The following is an 18,466-nucleotide window of genomic DNA, read 5'->3' on the forward strand; positions in this document are numbered from 1 at the left end:
ACCTAAAGAAATTCAAAATAAATTGTTATAAATAATAAATAAATAAAAATAATTAAATATGAAAAAATAAACGAAAGAATAAAAAATAACGTTAACATGTATAAAATAATTGGGCGATGTGTTTTCAGACGGAAAGATGGAGCCCTGCATATATGGAGGCCAAAACTTATTCAAATTAATAATAATTATTAAAATAATAATAACAGTAATAATAATAATAATACATATAAATAAGAATAAATAAAAATAGTCATTAATTAATTCAAATGAAAAAAGAAAGTTAAAACGAATATAAATATACATTGTTAAAAAAAATAGTAGAAAAAATTTAGACTAAATTTTATATAAAAATAATTTCATTTGTTTATTAAGCCATTTCTTCCATTATTATTTTTCCTGTTATCTATTTATTTATTTCCGCAGGTTTGGGCCTCCGTGTGCATATATGGCAATACATCAAGAAGTGTGGAAATAGGCCATGCATGATGCAGCATGTTCTTGCCGTGGTGCTCACTCATATGCATACCTGTATGTTGGCCATAATTGCATTGTAAGACTGAATCCTAACATCCTTGTTTGTTTTTAACTAGGTCAACCCAGATAAAGACATACTCCTGGGACAACGCGCAGGTCGTCCTGGCGGGAAATAAGTGTGATATGGAAGAGGAGAGAGTCGTGTCTTCAGATAGTGGCAGACTGCTGGCAGAGCAGCTGGGTAAGTTCACTCGTCCTAACCTCATCCGAAAAACTGAGTTTGATTCCTCCAGAGACCAATTAGAAACTTCTGGACCTATGGAGCCAGTCAGGTGGGCAGCATGATTTCATTTGAACTAGTTTTGCTTCAAGACCCAGATTTTGCATTGGACATTAAATAGAGACTGAACAGTCAGTCTGTCATGTTTTTTTAAATTTTTTTTTAGGTTAAATAGATTTATTCATGTTTTTTGAAGATGAGAGTGTGGCATGCAACCTACAAGATGGCTACAGATAAATTTGCATCAAAATACTGATTTTAATTGGATGCATAACCTTTGACATCATCAACAAAGGATGGGAAGTGTGTTCTCCTTTTTTTTTAAGTTGAAAGTCTGTTTATTGTGCTGTGCTCTATTGTTGATTGCATATTCAAATTTATCTTTGTATTTTCCTTTTTCTATCCTTAAGTTGATCAGAACCGACACTACCTATTTTTGAGCAAAGACCCACTGGTTGTAATTACAGCACAAAATTACTTTAAATAAATCTCACCGTCCATAAAAAAGCCTAATTTTTGCTCCTATATGAGCACTGTGATGGAATATATACCTTAGACGGCTCTCATGTTAGCATATCTTCACTGTGCATAAATTAGAACATATGGAGGGAATCGCAGCTTTGAACTCGGGCGATAATTAAACGCATGTAATTGGATGACACCAGTATGTGCGAACGGCTCAGACTAACATTGAACGGTGAAAATAGACACACTTACTGCATGTTTGGTGTGAAAGAGGACATACCCCTGCCATTTTCAGACCGTCAAATCAATTACATTTCATTAGGGATTGTCACGATTTGTAAAAGGCAGCAGCTATATGTATATATATCCTAACCCTAACTTTGTGTGAAATGTGAATGAGACTCAGCAAACAACTGAATCATTTGATGGTGACATGTTACTAAACTAAAAATGCCATTCTTTAATAAGGACAAAATACACTTTATAGTTTTTAAATGTAATTATTATTATTAATAATAAATGCTTAATTATTTATTCAAATTATTTATTAAATACATTTCTTATATAAAAATAAATAAAATATATGTAACATAAATATGATAAAATAATAAAAATACATAAAAAATTATTTAATATATTTAGTAATAACCAATATTGTGTGATATCAATATTCTGGCACCTTGATATTTTATCTATATATATATATATATATATATATATATATATATATATATATATATATATATATATATATAAAAAATAGCCATGTATCGTGAGATTTTGAGTGAAAACCTCCTTCCATCAGCAAGGGCATTGAAGATGAAACGTGGCTGGGTCTTTCAGCATGACAATGATCCCAAACACACTGCCCGGGCAACGAAGGAGTGGCTTCGTAAGAAGCATTTCAAGGTCCTGGAGTGGCTTAGCCAGTCTCCAGATCTCAACCTCATAGAAAATCTTTGGAGGGAGTTGAAAATCCGTGTTGCCCAGTGACAGCCCCAAAACATTACTGCTCTAGAGGAGATCTGGATGGAGGAATGGGCCAAAATACCAGCAACAGTGTGTGACAACCTTGTGAAGACTTACAGAAAACGTTTGACCTCTGTCATTGCCAACAAAGGGTATATAACAAAGTATTGAGATGAAATTTTGTTATTGACCAAATACTTATTTTCCACCATAATTTGCAAATAAATTCTTTAAAAATCCTACAATGTGATTTTCTGGATTTTTTTTCCCTCATTTTGTCTCTCATAGTTGAGGTATACCTATGATGAAAATTACAGGCCTCTCTCATCTTTTTAAGTGGGAGAACTTGCACAATTGGTGGCTGACTAAATACTTTTTTTCCCCACTGTATGTATGTATACAGTATATATATATATATGTATATATATTAGGGGTGTAATGGTTCACAAAATTCACGGTTCGGTTCGATACGATACAGTGGTGTCACGGTTCTGTTTGGTATGTTCAGTACGGGGGTAATTGGTTACATGGCAATGTTGGAAATATTTCTGTTTTAAACCACGAAGGTGAGCCAATGGATATCACACAAGCAATGTGCAAACTTTGCGCATGAGTTACGCCGGTGAACATCTTAATCTCAATCAATTCACTGTGCAGAAAGTGAAAGTAAAAACGGAATGACCGAACATTCTGCATCTGACGCCACATATTCTCTCAGAGACGACGAGAGACATCTACTTCAACATATGCTGATAACGGTATATAGCTAACTGTTTTCATTTATTCCCTTAATATTTCTCTTGTGACTTGTACATAGTGGGGGAAAAAATGAGAAGAAACGTATTTCATGTTAAACAGGTTGTTTTTGAAAGTCAGTGCTTTAAATATAGGCTGATCTTTTTATTTCATTGATTTTTATTGATGACTGCAGTGTTCATATTTTAATTAAAGGCTGTTGCCTGTTACGTCATTTGGGCTGCCTTGTTGAGCACAGCGGCACTGAGAACATTATATTTCACACTTTCACAAGCTCTTTTATTTTCCAAATGTAATAGGATTAGTCCAACGAATCGTTTGGTTTGTAATGCATACCGAACCGAAAGCCTCGTACCGAACGATTTAATACGAATACGTGTATCGTTACACCCCTAATATATATATATATAATATATATATAACTATTTATGTAGAATAATAAACTTTAAAATTACTTAATAGTTACTATCTATTAAATTAATACTTTTAATAAATATATAAATAAGAAATTTGTTGATTGAACACACACACACACACACACACATACTGTATATATGTAAGCTTACTGAAAAAATAACACACACACAATATAATTTTGTCTTGTTTTTCTGACATGATGGATTTGTTTTCACTAAGCTTGCAGAATTATGTTCTGGGATTGCTATTTATACTATATTTATATTATTGTTTGTTACATTAGTATTTAATTTATATTAGTTATATTAACTATTTATGTTTAACAAATATATGCATATATTGAATAGATATAATACTTAATGAAAATTGGTTTTGTTTTTCTGCCATTTTGGCGGATGTTTCCCCCCCCCCCCCCATTTTTTGAAATGCATGTGGGATTGCCCTCACCAATATCAATACCAGTAAAACTGCCTTGATGGAGTGAGATATATGTAGAATATAATTTTCTCGCTAGGTTTTCTGACATCTAAACTGTGTTTTGGTGTCGTTTCTGTCTACCAGGTTTTGAATTTTTTGAAACGAGTGCCAAGGACAACATCAACGTGAAGCAGACCTTTGAGCGTCTGGTGGATATAATCTGCGACAAGATGTCAGAGAGTTTAGAGACTGACCCCGCCGTAACCACAGGCACCCAGGGAACGGCCCGGTTAACGGATAACCCTCCTCCACTACAGCAGCCCAACTGTGCTTGTTAGTGCTCTGTTTACATAGTAACATAAGTGTGTTTGTGTGTGTAACACCTTTAGATAGATGCATATATCCTTTAATGTCATAGAATACAGGTGCTGGAACAACTTGAATCTGATCAGTGCATGTCAGGAGTCATGTGACCCTTTACACCCAATGGAAACAAAGCTGTCACATGGATGCAGTCTTGATCAACGGCAAGCAGTTTTTCAGTGTTTTAAAAAGCAGTATGGATAAACATAGCTTGAAAAATATTAATATGTTGCATTTCTTTGGTCATCAGATTTTGGTATATTTTGCCTGTGAGTCTGTTGCACCACTAGGAGGCGTTCAAACAGGACAAGTTCTCGTATTCCAAAACATAAAGCCATGATGCAGGGGTCTTGAGGCACTTTTTAAAATGATAAGATGCAGCGGCAAAAGACATCTGTCTGATGCATGTGAAAACAGACCAAACGAACCCAGGACGCAAGAATGTGTTGTGTACGAATGCTACTTTTGCCTGTTTTGTTCCAGCACCTTTGCACTAGAGTCACATCCGTCTATACGGTGCCTAGTTCATTCTGACACTCTGTTTTCTTTACTATCAATCAAAGTCCTAACAGCCTTTACAGCACTGTTATTTAATTCATCAAGACTTCGTCCACATACATGCAGCGGCTGTTTATGAACTAATGGCTTTGAGCACCACCGAACTGACCTTTCGCTAAGCCCAGCCCCCTTAGTTACTAGTAAATGTAGTTACGAATAAAAACGTATTTACGAATTAGTTTAGAATAAACTGGAGATTTTTGTGAACTCTTTATGACTAAGTACAATTAAACTGAGCCTTTCACTAAGCTGCGCCCTCTTAGTTACAAATAAATTTAATTTTGTAATTATGAATAAACTTAATTACATGGATAAAAATATAGTTACTAATTAGTTTAGAATAAAAAAAAAAAATTTTGTGAACCCTTTATGACTAAGTACAATCAAACTGACCTTTCCGTAAGCTCCGCTCCTTTTGTTACATATAAACTTCATTTAAAGTTACGAATAAAAACTAAGTTGCGAGTTTGTTTAAAATAAACTGGAAATTTTATTGGATTGGATCTAACTAACTTTAATTCTCCACCAAAGTTGGAGCTTAACAAATGTCGTTGCGACTAAAAACATTAATAATTAAGAATAAACTAGAGATTTTCGTTAAATGTATGAATTTGAGCACGATAGCAACTGATCTTTCGCGAAGGTCCACCCCCTTAATTACAAATAAATGTAATTTCGCAGTTACGAGTAAACGTAATCACAAATTGGAACGCTTTGAGCACGATCAGACTGACCTTTCACTAAGCCCCTTAGTTACGAATAAACGTAATTACAGTTACAAATAAAAACGTAGTTGCAAATTAGTTTCTTTATGATTAAGTAATAACCAATATCTAAACTTCACTTCCAGAGTTGCGAATAAATAAAAAATCTAATAAAAACATAGTTACAAATGAGCGTAAACTGGATATTTTTGCAAACTGTGAATTTTATTTTATTTTTTCTCAAATATTTTTGGATGATTCTAAATTGACACATTTTAAATTTTCAAAAATGTAAATATAATTACATAATCACACAGGACATCCTGTCTGGCAACAGTTGCTAATGTAGGATTGGCCAGATTTTGTTTTAGTCCTACAAAATTGCATTAATACACACAAACACACTCTTTTCAGCCAGTTTTGTAGATCAGGAATTCATGCCATATTAATCTAAATGAAATTTCCCATCAGTGATATCAGCTGCATAACTCTAGTGTGTGTATATGTGTACCGTAGATTATTAAAGATTACGTCATCTATATGAATACATGATCTATCTAGTGTATATAGGTTTGTATATACCTCAGTCAGATGAATATAATATTATGGATTTAAGTAGCTGTTCAATACAGGGAGGAAAAATGTGCATTTAATGTTTCTAGACATTTAGTTTGATCATTGTAAATGAATTCACGCTGATGAAGTGAAATATTTATCTATTTATTCAAAGCAAACAGACTTTACAGTGAGAAAAAGAAAAGTAAATGTGCTTCATGAGCTGCGTGTGTCTGATAACGAAACGTTCTTCTAGGTGAAGTGGATTTTGTATTTTTCCCCAAGCCCTTTATTCTCCATTTCTCTTTTCTGTTTATCGCTGTCGTCGGTTGTTTTTCTCTGGTGGCTAAAAAGCTACTTTGTGGAGGATGTGATTTGCTGTCCCTGCTCTTATCTTGTTTTATGCTCATGGCCGGAGAGGATTCAGTGACTTTAGATGTTATAAGGAAACCGCTTCACTGTTGCCTGAGTCGGGTCGAAGCTCGCTGGAGCTTGTCTTGTAAAATGATGCAGCAATAGCCAAGGAAATGTGTCGTGCAGCTATTTTCAGAAGTGAGTCACTCATCAATATTTCATCCGACAAACCTTAAATGACTTCGGCCATGGATGGAAGTTTTTTCATTTTTGAGCCAGAAATATAACATTTCTAAGGAAGAGCAGTTCTTGGGCAAACTTCTTGAAATATGACAATATTCAGATTATATTTCACCTCAAAATGAAACATAGAAAGAAAAAGCAGTTTTTCATATATTCATATATATATAATTTAAATATTTATTATTTTGGTCTGAAATATAACCTGGACATGTTGCTGACCAGTTTCATGAGATTCTTCTTCTAGTTCAAGATGGTTTTATTTGTTTCTCGTCCCTAGAGATTGACCAACTTTCAATGTGATGTATAATAATATAAGTAGAATTAAGTTAAAAAATGAAAACACAGCCCTTAAACTACATGGTGTGGTCTGTAGATATGTGTGGTTTTGTGAGCGTAGTACAAAAAAATAAAGTTTATATAACATTAGGCCGACAATATCCGGCATTATTAAAAACGTATTACGGTCACAGACTGAATACGCCGGTACGTATATAGCTAATAGTTCATTGATGTGTCCTCAGAATAAAGAAAATCAGTAAGAAACCCACCTCGTTTCCCCACCAAAAGCCACGTTTAGCATTATCCCTGCATGAAATTGTATGGCATTTCTATTTAGATACCTGTATCTGTATAATCTTATTTGTTAATTTATGCGTCCCTCAGTATGTGGGGTGCAATGGGCCAGCAAGTGCAATATTTCGAAACCCTATCTCTTGTATATAGTTGAATGACTGTGTGTGTGTGTGTGGAGAGCGTCTCAATGTGCTATGCTGATTTTGCACACTATCATAACCCACGTATGGATGATTGCTCTGCCTCACCTTCTGTGTTAAACTATCTTTGTGCTGACATTAAGACAAAATACTGTGGAGTTACATCAGTGTGTGAGTGTGTGTGTTGGTGTATATATTAGTATGGAGAAAAGTAAACGTGTATCTTGTTGCAAGTCATCTCTGTGGTTTTCCTTTGTGTTTGTGTGTAAATCTCATTCATTTAGCGCATGCATAGGGCTATATATCTGCAATCACTTTACTGCAATTCAGTAGTTTTACAATAGCTGTCATTTCAGGTGTACAGCATGCATAAAACAGCTTTTTAAATACAAGCTCAAAAGGGAGTGAAAACAGTACAAAAAGTACTTGTACTATAGTTCAGTTGGATATCAGATGGTAATGATTTCTTTGTTAAAAGATACTATTTTACCATGCTATGTCCAAAAAAAACATGGTACTTTCTTGTTAGACAGTAAACCTCTTTGTTTGCATTTAAATGATTTATTTTCTTAATTTTATCAATGCCACGTCAGATTTGCTTTTCCCTTGTAGAGAAACAGTACAATTTCAAAAGTCCCCTCAGAACATTAAAATGTTCATTTTAATTTGTCTTAATTGATCTGAGGCTTTAAGCTACTGTCCCCAAAATATGGTGATTTTTATTTAAAATGTTGTGATTTTATTCTAAATATTTTATTTTTAAAAAGTGCTAATCTAACTTTTGGTTTGTGTGGAAAAAAATAGTTGGACCTAACTTGTGATATCCGCAGTGATTTCTAATATTTTATTTGAAGGAATCACTCTAGAGCTGGTTGTTCTGTATGTGTGGCGTGTGTATGACAAAAGTGTATCAATTACTGTTGAAATTACCAATAAATATTCCTATTGTGTTGATATTTCAGTGCTTTTGCTGTATTTGTCAAAGTTTTGTGTTCCAGGTGTCGTGCTGAAAATTGATTGTCTGCCGAAAACTGATCGCCGTCTTTAATCACTTTTTGGCAGGCGTAAAACTGCATTTTATGGGTTTTGTTGGGTATTTATTTCAATAGGTAAAAAGGACTGCATGAGCTATAATCTGTCAAATATAACCCTCATGAATGCAATCAAGTCATTTAGCTCATGCAGTCCTTTTTACCTGTTGAAATACCTTTGAATGTTCAATAAAACCCATAAAATGCAGTTTTACACTTGCCAAAAAGTGATTACAGATGGCAATCAGTTTTTGGCAGACAATCAATTTTTGGCACGACACCGGAAATTAGTTTTTTTTAACACTTCCGGTCCCATCGACCTGATTTTAAATGCCTGAAATAAGGTTCTTTTTCTAACAATCGTTCGGTATCTCACTATGGGAATGCCCCAGGTGTGACCGATTGCCGAAGAACCAATGACACCACGTCTGCCAACCACGGCAGCCCAATCGCTGCAGCGATCAGGGAGTCCCGCCTCCCTGTATATAAACCACAGCTACCTGCTGTCTCGTCATTCTTCCCTGTGGAAGATTTCCGGAAGCTGTCCTCAGCAGACTTTGGGAATTATTGCTCAAAAGTTTACAGATGAAGCCGCAAGGTAACGTCCCAAATGCAATTTTTTTCCTTAAAAGTTTCGTTGAGTGACCGCACTGGGTAATTGGGTAACTAACATGTTAAGGTGAGTTTTTCAGCTCCAAGTTCTCCAAAAAAAAAAAAAAAGAGAGAGCTCACTACTCTCAGCACAGCTCCGTACAAGTTTTCACGTTGTGGTGGACTTACCGTATGAAGAGAATGCAGTCGCTGTCATGGCCACTTCAAAAGAGCCAGAAAGCCACGGAGTTCTCCTCATCCTTGTGCTTGTGGAGCGTGGATTTCGGACAAGGATTCTCACAGTCTCTGCATCTCCTGTCTGGGTGCTAAACACGCTCAGGCAGCACTATCCAACCCCAAGGGCTGCCCTCACTGTGCGACTTTCTCGACTACAACCCGAGAAAGGAGACTCCGAGTGGCAGCCACAGGAAAGTCGGACCCATGCCTCTCTGCTCAACCCAGAGAGGAACCCATGAAGTGTCCACAGACCTCAAGCTCGTGGGGAGATATGATGGATAGTGTGCCACCAGTTCTTCCCCTGCTGTTTGAAGATTCTTTAGCGGGAGAGGAAGACGATGATGACGAGGTACTGTCGACTATCCTCGAAGACGAGGATGCCATTCTCCCTCCGAATCAGTCCCGTCCGCCAAGCGCGCAGGATGTGAGCTCACCCTCCCCTGTGCAGGTGGACACAGATCTGCTGGAGGTCTGTCGTTGGACCGTGGATAAGCTGTCCATCGATTTGCCATCCCAACTGGCAATGAAAGGGGCTGATAGAGACCTCTACGACGGGAAAAGGCTCCCGTCATGTCTCCCACCAATGAGACAATTTTTTTCTTTATTTTTTTGAAACTTTTTTTTCAGTGAGACAATTTATACCGGCCGTCCCGGCATGCGTTGCCAAAATAAAAAGGTTTTTGGAAAAGCCTTTTTTGCATCGGGTTCTCGTCAAGGGCTTCTTGAGACTGGACGTAGAGGGAATGAAGGATTTAGGGATGGCAGATCCCCACATCCTAATTTCGGACGTGCTATGTTTCTTGCAAGACCTCCTGGACAAAGGCAGAGCTTTTTCCACAGTTAAGGCTTATTTGGCCGCTGACTCAGCATGTCATATAGGACTTGACTCGGGTATTATAGGCCAGCATCCTCTCGTTTGCCGATTTATGAGAGGAGCGCGACGGTTACACCCAGTATCAAAGCCGCTGGTCCCGCCATGGGATTTGTCCGTGGTCCTGAACGTGCTCTCTAAAGCCCCGTTCGAGCCAGTTGAGAGCATCTCCTTAAAGCTGCTTTCTTTAAAGACTGCTCTGTTACTTCCTCTTACTACAGCAAAGAGGGTGTGAGTGAACTGCACGCTTTATCAGTCCAATCCTCATGTATGATGTTCGCTCTGGGGGGTCAAAAGGTAACTTTTAGGACTAATCCGGTGTTTATGCCTAAAGTATTCGATCACACTGGGTGTGGTGAGGCAGTGGATCTGATGGCTTTCCATCCGCCACCTTTCTCATGTTCTGAGGAGGAGCGGCTACACTGTTTATGTCTGGTGCGGACTCTGCAAGGATATGTGCAAAGAACCAAGGCACTTCGCAAAAGCAATCAGCTTTTTGTTTCGTGGGCAGACTCATTCAAGGGAAAGCCTGTCTGCCGTCAGCGTCTCCCACACACCTTTGTGAGGTTCTACAGACTAGATGTAACAGAACCTTCATTTGCCCACTCGGTTTTTGGAGCGAGTGGAGATGTTATCCATTAATCACTTGAGGGATTCCATTCCACTTTAGTGTCAAGTTTTTAAGACTATACTGATCTGCTTTTAACCACTCGTACTGGGACAGAGAGGTATAATTCAGATCGTAGTCATTTTTAGTCTGCTTCGTCAGCATATCGGCAATACGGGAGTTGTCTATATCCCATATTGAGATACTGAAGGAATTTTAGAAAGCGAACTTTAGGTTACTACCATAACCCCGGTTCTCTGATAACATGAAGTGAGGTATCTCACAATATTCCCTGTCCCGCATGGAGAAGAGATACTGTATGTGGAGAATGATGAGACAGCAGGTAGCTGCGGTTTGAGGGAGGCGGGACTCCCTGATCGCTGCAGCGATTGGTCTGCCGTGGTTGGCAGAAGTGGTGTCATTGGTGCTTCCGCAATCGGTCACGCCTGGGGCATTCCCATAGTGAGAAACCTCACTTCATGTTATCAGAGAACTGGGGTTACGGTAGTAACCTAAAGTTTGTATTTACTAGGGATGTGCGCGACAACTAATTTGACTGTCGTTTAAACGAAAGTTTTGTATCCGACTACTCGACTAGTCTAAAAGCAAGAAACCCCCAAAAGATGGTAAGAAAAAAAAACTGTGTGTGCGCGTAGCATAGCCTATATTTGAAATACTTAATCTATGAATCACACTGTCAAATCCCTCAATGAATTCTGCTTGCCGCACACTTGCCTCGCATTATCATCATTTCATTTTAGGTGGTAAAAAAGAAATAAAAAAAGAGCATACACTCAACGTCGGTCAAAGCATAGCTTATTTATTCACATTAGCTGGGGAAATGCAGAACAATGGAAAATCAATCAATAGCCTGACAGAATTCTTCATCTTCATATAACGTTAGCCAACATATTAAAACACAAGTCAACAACAATAGGAAGGTTTGTCAAGAAATAGCATTAAAACGACTTTTAAAAACGTACTTCGTGTAGGCTATGACGTGAAAGACGCGACCTGAGGTAATTAACAATAAAATTCCTGCATTTGAAAAAATGCGCTCGGCAGGAACTGAAGTCGCAGGCACGCAGAGATAACGAAAAGCAAGCCGATAATGTTTCAGAAAGCGCCTGGACATCCCGCACCACCACCGAAGTGGGTCTTCATTAGAGGAATAGACGCCGCGGACGGGATCGCAGCGCCAGCGGGTTGTAGTGAATGACGTGATTGACATTTGCTGGCTTTGGCCAGTCTCTAAGCGAACGCCTACGTGCCTGTATTGAATATGTTATTGTAAGACAATTTGACATTACACAGTTTACACAAAACTTTTCCGTTTTCCTAACACGAAGAAAACGCATGAGAGGTCTGAGGTAAAAATTTAGTTTCTGACCAGATAAACTTTTAAAAATAATGTATTATTTTTCAAACGTTTTATTTTAACTTGTTATTTAAAATGTTTTAAATGCAATGTTAAAATGATGGTAATGTGAATGATAAAATCCTGTTTTTTTTTTCTTTCTATCGTGTAATCGACTATTGTTTTCAATGTGGACTAGTAGGAGCTGTAACTTACCGTTTAGTTGACTAGTCGACTAGACCCGCACATCCCTAGTATTTACCACAAGCTCAATGTATTTTAACGTTTTATACCATCACAAAATTCATTAGTAATATTCACTTGTGACTTTTTTAAAGCTTTTACTTGTCTTGAAAACAGCGGTTGCTAACGAGTGTCTAAATAGGACTACAGAGGTTATCGGGACATCTAACTTCATCACACCAAACAGGTAAACTCATCTAGTTCGCCTTTACAGTTATCTCGCTTTTGCAAACTATTCTAACTCAAACTTTAAGCGATTTTTTTTAAAGACTGAAAATCCTGTTGGAAAAATGGTGGTAACCCTGAAAAACTGTGTGTGCGCGTAGCATAGCCTATATTTGAAATACTTAATCTATGAATCACACTGTCAAATCCCTCAATGAATTCTGCTTGCCGCACACTTGCCTCGCATTATCATCATTTCATTTTAGGTGGTAAAAAAGAAATAAAAAAAGAGCATACACTCAACGTCGGTCAAAGCATAGCTTATTTATTCACATTAGCTGGGGAAATGCAGAACAATGGAAAATCAATCAATAGCCTGACAGAATTCTTCATCTTCATATAACGTTAGCCAACATATTAAAACACAAGTCAACAACAATAGGAAGGTTTGTCAAGAAATAGCATTAAAACGACTTTTAAAAACGTACTTCGTGTAGGCTATGACGTGAAAGACGCGACCTGAGGTAATTAACAATAAAATTCCTGCATTTGAAAAAATGCGCTCGGCAGGAACTGAAGTCGCAGGCACGCAGAGATAACGAAAAGCAAGCCGATAATGTTTCAGAAAGCGCCTGGACATCCCGCACCACCACCGAAGTGGGTCTTCATTAGAGGAATAGACGCCGCGGACGGGATCGCAGCGCCAGCGGGTTGTAGTGAATGACGTGATTGACATTTGCTGGCTTTGGCCAGTCTCTAAGCGAACGCCTACGTGCCTGTATTGAATATGTTATTGTAAGACAATTTGACATTACACAGTTTACACAAAACTTTTCCGTTTTCCTAACACGAAGAAAACGCATGAGAGGTCTGAGGTAAAAATTTAGTTTCTGACCAGATAAACTTTTAAAAATAATGTATTATTTTTCAAACGTTTTATTTTAACTTGTTATTTAAAATGTTTTAAATGCAATGTTAAAATGATGGTAATGTGAATGATAAAATCCTGTTTTTTTTTTCTTTCTATCGTGTAATCGACTATTGTTTTCAATGTGGACTAGTAGGAGCTGTAACTTACCGTTTAGTTGACTAGTCGACTAGACCCGCACATCCCTAGTATTTACCACAAGCTCAATGTATTTTAACGTTTTATACCATCACAAAATTCATTAGTAATATTCACTTGTGACTTTTTTAAAGCTTTTACTTGTCTTGAAAACAGCGGTTGCTAACGAGTGTCTAAATAGGACTACAGAGGTTATCGGGACATCTAACTTCATCACACCAAACAGGTAAACTCATCTAGTTCGCCTTTACAGTTATCTCGCTTTTGCAAACTATTCTAACTCAAACTTTAAGCGATTTTTTTTAAAGACTGAAAATCCTGTTGGAAAAATGGTGGTAACCCTGAAATCTTGCAAACGGTGGTGTAGTTTGTTTATCTTGCATTTAGCTTTTTACATTTGGCTTTTCATTTGAATTCCTTTGTGAAGATAATGATGACGGAAAAAGGTCTCAGAATCATAAACTTACAGCATAGCGCTTATATTAAGCAACAGTCCAAAAGTCAATAGAAAACCCTTATTGGGTTTCTAACGAGGGAATCAGGGGGATGCGGTTGATTTGTTCATCAAGGCACGTCGCTTAGGAAAGTAAGTTACCATGTGACACGCCGTCTTTTTGTGCTCGAGTAGGTATCTTTATAATAATATACAATGCAACGTGAAAATGTCTTGATTTCCCCTCTTAGAGGTCAACTTATGACCTCTACGTTTGTGTTTTATTGCACATAATACGTCAAGACTATCAAGCTTGACGAGTTTAGCTTAGACATACGTTTTTAAAGCATACTGTATTAAAGTTACAGTAAGTAAAAATGGTCAATTCACTTCAAATGAACACTTTTATCTCAGAAGATGAAGGAATATTTGATTCCATCTCCACTCTAAGGTCAGTTTTAATGGCGTTGTTTTGGTCTCACCGCCACCTGCCGGAAGTACAGGGTAAAGACAAGCATGACAAAGCACAGTCATTTCTTCAGAGTTGCTGCTCTCCTCATTTTTTATCAGTTTGGTAAAGCTCGTTTTGAGTCAAGGCATTCCGTTAAAGAAAAAAAAAAGTTTGTACTAAGCTCAACCCAACTGTGGCATCCTTATTCTACATAAGCACCAAAACAAAACAAAATCTGATGTTTTCAGTGCTTCAGAAGCATCATTTCAGTGAAATCGATCATAATGTGGCTTCATTTTCGTGAAATTTCCAAGGCAATCGTTGTTTTGACGTAATACAGATTTGAATGAGCTTTATGAATGGATCTAATAATCTACATTACAAAACAAAGTTTGATAACTCAACATTAATGTTTGCTTTTATATCAGTGGTTTACACTGAAATGTGTTTTTTCAAACGCATTATTATACCATACCAGCATATTTTTGACAATAGCGGAGTCTGATTTGAATGTTTATTCCTTTGTAGCAGTGTCTATATGGTGTTTCGGCAGAAGCTTGATTACCATGGTAAATGTTTATAAGCTAAGATATTTTTTTTCCATTTTACCATTTATAAATGAACGATGGCAGGCATATAGTAGTTTTATACCCACGTGATGTCCATGTATATATTGTAGGAGTACTAAATTTGCCAATATTATTGCCACAGTATTACCTTTATCACATAGTTTCACTTGGAAACGTTTCAAGGGTGTAATATAATTTGTGGTGTGTAATTTATTTATTGGTATAAATATAAAACCATGCATATTATTTTTTATAGAGAATCTCTTATTATTATTATTATAAGCGCATATAAATGAACTGATTAATTTTAGATGGTGACAAAAAAAGTTTAAGTACGAGTGGACATGAATTGAAACAAGATTATAAAGCTAAAAAAATTATATAAATTTACTATTGCTTTTTATCAGTCGCTTAGAAACAAATTAATATGAACAATGAATAGTTAGCTGTTACTCTGTGTGGCCACCAGGTGGAGGCAGAACTACAGTTTTACTTTATATTCGACTGAAGGCCCTGATATTCTTTTTTATTTTTATTTTTTTTAAATAAATGTGGATTATAAAGGCTATCATTTTGACTATATTTACGATCCATTAAAACTGTCCAGTTTATATTCTTAAAAATATATTAGCATATCTGATTTCACACGTTAATTTAGCTCAGTTCCCACGGTCCGTGTTTGATGTGGAATATTTAATCTACTTTTTGATTTATTTATCAGTTTTATTCATTGCTATTATTATTATCAATATAAAGGTTCACTATATAAAATAGTACATGCCTAGTGTATTTAATGCAATTGCTCAATTAGAGCAAACCTTGAGATATATACACTACATAGCTGGTTGTCCTATAACCCAACAAGATGTCCTCTTTTTTAAGTGTGATTTAAATTCATCCGTCTCTGATGTTGTAAATTTAGTTTTGTTGATGGGTAAATATCATATCCATACTTGTAAATGGGAAAAAAAAGTAAACCCTCCTTCAATATATTTTTATGTGAGTTTGCTAAAATGTTTCAGAGCTTCAAAAAAACATAATAGAAAATCTGAAAAGTTATGCTTCTCTTTGTCAAAATATTTATTACTTTAGTATCTTTTTTCTTTATAATGTCTACATCGGCTACATCTTTCTTTTCATCCTTGCTTTTGATGTTTTTTTTTCTTTCTTCTTCTTCTTTAATGTAAACTCTGTGTTTGTCTCAATGGAAGTGTCTTACATTGTTCCCTGTCTTTTTTATGTACATTAAGCCAAAAAAAAAACCTTGAGAGTGGTGCAGAAACAGCAAGACTTCACAAGACTTTCGCTTTGACTCGTCAGGATATTGAGCAACCAAACCAAATCATGTTCTTTAGCGAACCAAGACATCTCAAACTCACATCTGCGACCGATACAAACACGCGACACACGTGTGGAATCAACCCATGCTTTTATTTCATTTGTTGCATATAAAATGATTTTTCTGTATTTTTCCTTGTAGTTTATGGACTTGAAACAGATTGGAGATGGATCTACAGCACCGGCCAAAGACTGTAAGAGACTGAAAGAAGTGTTTCAGTTTTTAATCAAATGTTAAAGTATCCCTTTAATGACATTGAAAAAATACCAGTAATGAATAATAATAGCCACGATTGGCTTTGGTCCAGGGCTGCTAAAATCTACAGTATGCGTGTCAGAAAGTATGCTTGTTTAACATCTGAAACTCTAGGACTCGTTCAGTTTAGTGCACAAGCACATCTACAAGGCTGGATGAGATGAAGGTAGCAGACGGCACCTGAACGAAGTTAAAGAACAGCATGAAAGTAGAAGATCACAAGCAGCCAAGCACCTCTAGGGCAAACCAAACCGTCCCGGGACTATTGCAGCCGCTGTGCCGACAGCGGCGTTCACTATGTGCCACTTTGTTGGACCTACAAATGAAAAGAAGTAACCCAAGGCATCCTAAGCTTTAGCTTTAAATGCAGCGCATAAGATGCCCTGATACCCTGGCAGCAGACATCGTTCTCCGAAACACGTAAAGAGACCAAACGGACTCACAAATAAAGAAAGAGTTTTGAAGTTAAGGCACAGCCCTGGGGCCAAACGCCAGTGGCGACTCGTCTCAAATGGTTTGGCTTTCCCCAGATCTCCAGAAACACACGTTAGAAAGTGACCTTCTTGTTTTTATACAGAATATCATCATCATCATCATCATCGGTTTTTTGTTTTTACATGGGATAGTATTTATAATAATAAACATTCTCTCAACAAGAGTTTACCAAATACAGCAACTCCATCCGGGACGAAGTTTAGAATCTGTCATCATTTACAACAAACATTACAATATATACAGCTAAATAAATACATCGTTGTAAACAGCAGAAAAAAAATATAACAACAACCAAAATCCATAATCAGGTAAGGTCATCTGGTGAGGAAAGAATATCATGGCACAAACGTAAATGAAATTATATATAACAAAATCAGTACTACTCGAGCCAGGTTTCAAGTTTCTGTGAGCGTATTACAATAACTACAGACTTTAAAAAGTTTGTTCTATGTACACAACCAAAAACAGGAGGCCAGTAACTTGCAAGTCCACACGCTCTATGCTACAGTTGATGGTCTACAGTACTGCTTTCAAACAGAAGCCAAACAATAAATTAAAATCATATACAGATATAAATAAGTCCTTATTAAAAGCCATGTGTCACATAGGGAAGTTTTGGTGTGAAATGAAAATGTGGATTTTGACGCTGAACTGCATCTAGCCCTAAGAGAAGATCTCTGATCTAATGAATCGGGACGGATGGAGAAACACAGGTGATTGTGAAAGGCATTGCACGACAAATACGCTACGATTGTAGAATACGCATGCACAGGATGGATGTGGTTTTTGGGAGTTTGTGGTTTTCGTTTTACGTGTGAGATCCTGCAAGTGAAAACTGAACAAGGCAAAAGGAAAGAAAATCAGAGTCACGCGCTATAAAAAATCTCCAGATGTCTTAATAACAGAAGTGCTTCAGATAAATGGCTGGATGTCTGATATACACCCATGACAGGATGCTGCCAGTAAAAGAAGTTCAGCTTGACCTGGAGTTATAAAGCCTGAACAGGATGTTTGTGTCAGTCTTTGAATGGTGATTAAAGTCAATTATAAAGTTCTTAAAGGCGTATGTTTGGTAACACATTACTTGATGCCTGCAATGTATATAAATATTTTAATACTACATATTATTTGCATTAAGACGCACAATATATGTGTATATGCGTATTATATGTGTGTGTGTGTATATATATGTGTGTGTAAATATGTATATATATATATATGAGACTGAAAGTGTATTAATATTAATTTGGTGCTTGTAATGTTAATACTTTAACATTATATTTTACACATTTTATATATATATATATTTTTTTACAGGCTTCAAGTGCAGTGTTGCTGAAATAACTGCTCCAAAACAAGGCAGAAATGAGTTGAACGCACATAAAGCATCTGTAGGTGTATTGAGAGGCTCGTTGGCGGTAAAGTGTTTGACGGAGTAAAAAAAAGACCGTAACGATGTAAATACAGCTTCTGAAAGGAGGTTGTGTG

The 18,466-nt window shown here is 36.6% G+C and overlaps 1 protein-coding gene across 1 annotated transcript in view; it reads left to right on the forward strand.

The window, feature by feature from the left end:
- LOC107602252 (ras-related protein Rab-3C) overlaps positions 1-8,182 on the forward strand; it is a 36,429-nt gene extending 28,247 nt beyond the window's left edge. The window contains exons 3-4 of the mRNA XM_016294710.1: positions 591-715; positions 3,923-8,182. Coding sequence (XP_016150196.1) covers positions 591-715; positions 3,923-4,116 — 319 coding nt within the window. The 3' untranslated portion in view covers positions 4,117-8,182. The remainder of the gene's footprint in view (positions 1-590; positions 716-3,922) is intronic.
- The last annotated feature ends 10,284 nt before the right edge of the window (positions 8,183-18,466 follow it).

Source organism: Sinocyclocheilus grahami, unplaced genomic scaffold, assembly GCF_001515645.1.
Source record: "Sinocyclocheilus grahami isolate Dianchi unplaced genomic scaffold, SAMN03320097.WGS_v1.1 scaffold322.1, whole genome shotgun sequence".
NCBI lineage: Eukaryota > Metazoa > Chordata > Actinopteri > Cypriniformes > Cyprinidae > Sinocyclocheilus > Sinocyclocheilus grahami.